We start from the raw sequence: 5258 nt of genomic DNA on the forward strand, positions 1-5258 counted from the left end.
TTGGCATTACTGCACCCATATATTCATCATCTAAAGTTGGACTAAATGCCCTCAGAGGAAACAAATTACTTCACAAATGTTACCATCTTAGATGAATTGCAACAATGTGAAAAAGAGCCTAACATTTTGTTGCCATATTACAACTATAACCTAATCAAATGAAATAATAAGACTAAAGCTAGAGCAAACAAGTGCTATTTTGATTTAGACCAAAGGTCTCTTCTCTTCCTCCTCTTCATTGCCTACTTGAAATCTGTTATCTTCAGTCTGAGATGGTTTTTCGGTTTGATGAAGAGGAAGAGTTTGCTGAGGCCTAGGTAGGGGCTTGTTTTCAGGCAACATCTTCATTATGATACACATAGCCATCAATAGCAATCCGGTACCATGTTGTTCGGTCAAAGGCTTCGTGAATATCAAGTAAGAAAGCAACAACGTTACAGCCTTCCTTGCAGTCGTAATCTGATAATTTCAACACAGTTAATAGTCGTACAAATTCAAGCAAATTGCGTGTTATAGTTGGAGATGTATACGCGCGGTCATAATGAGATAATCAAACAATTTCACTAAAGGATAATTGGTCTAGATAGAAACAAACCATTGTAGTAGTGGCAGCACCAAATATTGCTATGAGGGAAAGGACAGACACTTGCCCCACAAAAGTAGCACAGGCTTCAAACACCAAGACTCCGTAAACATAGGGGTGCTGCAGGAAAAAAGGAAACAAGGTAAGCAGGAAAGAAGGTTGAAACAAGATGCATGTGTTCAAGTGATGATTACCTGAGCACATGAAGGCCATGCTTTCCTTAGTTCTCCAGTTACAATCATAGCCACGATCAAGATAGGAAAGCCGACAATTGTTGAGCAGTAGAGCATCTCCATCTGTTAAAGTTAAAGGTTAAAAAATCCAAAAGGTGTGAGTTAGTCACAAGTTTATCATGAACGATTATTCTCATGATCAAGCATCATATTGAATGCAAAAGCACATGAAATAAACCTGTGTTGTGTTAGGATTCATCTTGAAGATGGCCTCTTGATAATTCCCCACAAAGGAATCCATAATCAAAGCACCAGATATCATTAGCACACCGATAATGCTGAAATTTGGCGAGGTTTGCGCATCAGCCAAGGTGAAAAGAATTAGGCCTACTACCAAGAGTATTGCCGATATATATTCATGGGGTGGATATTTTCGTCGCAGACCGGGTATAAAAGCCCCCATCACCATGACAGGCAAAACCTGGAATATTCGTAAATTGGAACATCAAGCTTGTTAGGCAGCAGACGAATAAACTTCTATCCTGCTAATCAATGAGAAACACAAGCTTGTAATCCACACCAACATTGGTTACCAAGATTATCTTTAATCCACATTAAAATTGGTTACCAAGATTATCTTTAACCATATTCTGTCATGAACTATCAAGAATGCAAAGTAATTACACTAATTGCAAGAAAATCTTACGTTAGAGAAAAGACTGTTGTCAAGGTGCGCCCCAAGGCATTTAGTAAACCGAAGTAATCATATTTGTTTTTTGTCCTTATTGTTCTTATTGATAAGGACATCTAGAAAGTCCTTCGTGATCTGTCATAAAACTGGTCTACCACATTTACCAAAAACGAGGATTGCTGGTTGGTATGATTAATTCTACTAATTTCATCTAGGCTCGCTTTCGTCTATTTAATATATTAGAGACAAGCATCATCATCTCTCCGCGAGGAACAGAGGAATTGACTTAGTTATTCACCTTGGCGGATTTGAACATGATTTGTGCTGGATAATTGATGAAAGCCAAAGCCCCTTTGGTTAATCCCTGTGAGCCCATAAGAACCGCAGAGAGCTTAAAGTAAGTCCTCCATGAGTTCACCATTTGCTTGGGAGTAAAACCATTGAAGTAAATAAGAGCAACATAAACCCATCCTTGAACAAAGGTAAAGTACCACCCATAGCTGCAATAAGTCAAATACTCACCACTTGAGCAAATTAATCTCTTAATATAGACCAAGCCAAAAATATTTAATAATGATCCTTAAAAGGGGCATGTCAAGCTTACCTGAATTGAAGCCTATTATAGACATATTCCTGTAATTTTGAACATATAAATTAAGCTAAAATCAGCTTCACCTTTACAAAGGAAAAAACTCAAGTGCACTAGTAAAGTCCAAGATGATGTCAATTGATTCCAGGAATAATATGAAGTCAGAAAAGATGTAATAAACAGATAGCTACACTTGCGTAACAAGGCAAAAGGCAAGGGCCCTTGTAGTGGAAATTAAGGCAAAAGTTGGCAACCATCAATTCTATTTTTCTAACAGTAAGAGATTACTTCTGCAAAATGGACCACAAAGGGGTCCCAAGAATTTTTTTTAACAATAGTAGAAACATAAGAAAACAACAATTAAAGAATTAATGGAGTTATTATTAATGTTAATGATTCGGGCAATCTGCATCAGTATTAAATTACAAACTTGGTCCACTCAAGTCTACCTAGTTAGAGACAAATTCCTTATTAAGCATATAATAATACTACTGACAAAACTTAGAATTGTCCTCATTAATTTTAAATTGAAAATACATAAGCACTTATAACATGAAATCAAACCCATTTAAAGCCAATAAAATACACCCAAGTCATAGCATTAAACATGCGAAAAAGGAAAAGAAATCAAAACCAAAACTGCAACTACTTTTTTTTTGGGTGAAATTTCTTGTTGACCAAACAAGAAGAAATATTTATGAAACTTAAGAAATCCATACCCCCAAAAAACTTCAGATTCCTTCCTTTATTACATATCTTAGTGACCAAATAACAATGAGCAAAACGAAGAAAGATTTCATAAGACTTACCTCACAGACACCATTGACGAGATACCCAAAAAAGAACCCAGAAGAGCACAAGAGGAACTGTTGCCATCTGGGTCGGGTTGAAAGAGAAATACCAAATAGAAACAGAGCTTGCTCTTCATTCTTCATCTTTTTAATTTCACTTTTTTCTGCACACAATTTGTTTCCTTTATTTGAAGGGGCTCTAAAAAAGGTGTTATTGGACTTGGTTAATAAATCAAGTTGGCTGATTCAAAGCTTGCATGTTGACTTTGGATACAGAAAAACAGACAAGAATTTAAGAATTTAAGGAAAACTTATCTGTTCCATTACGCTAACAAAAATAAATATAAAACAAAAGTAATCATAGATACGCATGTGGACTGAAAGAATCAAGAAAATAAAATGAGAAGCAGCGCTTTGGAGAACAACTCTAAATAGAGAGAGAGAGAGAGAGAAGGGGCGGGGACTTGAGAGTCTACACGATTTTAATGTGACACCCCAGTAAAAGAAGAGAGAAGAAGAAGAAGAAGATTATGATAATCTTCAATTGCGATTATTTAGACCCTCTTTCTTAAATTGTGTAACTAAATGGTCCTTCCAATTATTATAGAAATTATAAGGAAAATCCATCAGAAAAAGGAGAAATTAAATGAGGTTGGAGTTTTCGCTTTTAGGTGGGGAGTTTATTTTTAGCACATAGTAATTAATTAAGGAAATAACAGCAGCTAGAAATTTAAAGTTTTTTCATCCGAAATTTAAAGGAGAAATTAAGTGAGGTAGTAATTTTATTTATTTATTTTTAATTGTATTTTTTTAAGCGAAGTTTATTTTTAGCACATAATAAATAATAAGGAAATAACAGCAGCTAGATTTTATTACGGCGTGCAAAATTAGTATTGCTCAATTTTAACTTATAACTTGTTGATCATTAAGAGATTCATGATAATATAAAACTTTGGTTATAACCATTAAAGCGTGGACGATAGACATTAGTTTCCTCTCTTTATTGATTAGTGGTCATTAATAGAGAAACTGCATTTTTGGTACCTCGATTATGAGAAATTATGATTTAATTTTCGTAATTATAGATTAAGCATACTTAACCTTTAATATCTTAAATGTGCACTTTTGATCTGTACATTTCGGATTCTAGCAAATTTAAATAGATTATAGATTAGATGATAAATCATGTGACTACTCATGTGTTTGTGGTAAAGTTTCCCTCATACTTGAGCAGTAAAAAGATCATAAAATAGTTTGAATGTAACATTTTTTTTCTTACTTCATGATACCAAAATTACATATTTTTGTTGCTTGAAAGTTTGATGTGCTTAGTAAAATATGCGAGGACTAAAATAGATACCAATCCATTATTGAAGGACCAACAGTACAATTTCTCTTAACTAAATAAAGATTAACAGTTTTCTTTTTACTTCAATGTCAAACTATCTAAACACACAGAAACTTTAACAGTGGACGTAAAATGGTTTTTAATCTTATTAGCATAAATAAATTAACTCCTTAATAAGCTATTCCTGGAAAAAGAAATCAAATTGTAGTTCTATCTCATGCCTCATGAACCAAGCAAAGTATAAAAATGATCTTTAGTGAATTATTCTTTGAAAGCTAAAAAAACAAAATTATAGTTTTATCCCGTACCCCATGAACAAAGCAAAGCACGATACTTTTATCTTATTGTACTTATAATTTATGACCCCTTAATATTAATTTTGTGAATCATGCATATCATACAATCTTATTCATAAAATCTAGTACTATAATCGCTCCTAATTTCTAGTAATTAAGTTTATCTTTTATACATTTTCTGTTTAACCTTATTTAAGAAATTAGTTAAATTAGTAGCTCATGTTGATGTCCATACTATTTTATTAAGGTTGCAGGTTAGGTTGTAGGAGGCTAGTGTGATAGTGTTTTGTCTTAGGATGCTAGTGGCTCTTGTTGTGTTCTTATTACTTCCGTTCTGTCTGTAGTACTGTGCTATTCTTACTAGTTATTGTTAGGATGCCAGTGTTTCTGCCTATTGTTACTGTTCCACTATTTCTTTCTATCGTCGTGAGCCGAGGATCTATCGAAAATAAATTCTCTATTTCTCCGGAGTAGGGGTAAAATTTGTATGCACACTACCTTCCTCATACCCTACTTGTAGAATTTTACTGGATTATTGTTGTTGTAACAGTAGTAGTTAAATTAATGATAATAGAGTGTTAAAAGACATTATTTTGTATTGACGTACTCAATGGTTTCTATTGTCCACCTTTTACTTGAACCCCAAGATCAAGACAAAGCTTTACGTTTTGTGCATTTGCTTTGGACGGACCCAATGAAACTTTACTCTAATGTCACGTAGTCGCCATTTCTAAGTTTCTGTTTTATTTTCATAAATCATTTAATTAGATTTTTTTTTGGGTTCCAA

General features: G+C 33.7%; 1 protein-coding gene across 1 annotated transcript; it reads right to left on the reverse strand.

The window, feature by feature from the left end:
* Positions 1 to 3369, reverse strand: LOC104242530 (UDP-galactose/UDP-glucose transporter 4-like). The gene is made up of 7 exons (XM_009797606.2): positions 2846 to 3369; positions 2052 to 2080; positions 1746 to 1947; positions 995 to 1237; positions 778 to 879; positions 596 to 703; positions 1 to 459 (listed from the first exon to the last, which is right to left on the reverse strand). Exons 1-7 carry the CDS (start codon positions 2969 to 2971, stop codon positions 205 to 207), a joined length of 1065 nt encoding a protein of 354 aa, XP_009795908.1. The 5' UTR covers positions 2972 to 3369; the 3' UTR covers positions 1 to 204.
* Positions 3370 to 5258: the final 1889 nt, after the last annotated feature.

Source organism: Nicotiana sylvestris, chromosome 1 (genome assembly GCF_000393655.2).
Source record: "Nicotiana sylvestris chromosome 1, ASM39365v2, whole genome shotgun sequence".
In the NCBI taxonomy this organism is placed as follows: domain Eukaryota; kingdom Viridiplantae; phylum Streptophyta; class Magnoliopsida; order Solanales; family Solanaceae; genus Nicotiana; species Nicotiana sylvestris.

Excerpts from the sequence above, each read along its gene's own strand:
- LOC104242530 (XM_009797606.2), bottom strand. The coding sequence starts at position 2,971 with ATGAAGAATGAAGAGCAAGCTCTGTTTCTATTTGGTATTTCTCTTTCA. Across the intron at positions 2,081-2,845 it reads TCGTCAATGGTGTCTGTGAG|GAATATGTCTATAATAGGCT; the intron begins GTAAGTCTTATG and ends TCAAAATTACAG. Across the intron at positions 1,948-2,051 it reads TATAATAGGCTTCAATTCAG|CTATGGGTGGTACTTTACCT; the intron begins GTAAGCTTGACA and ends GACTTATTGCAG.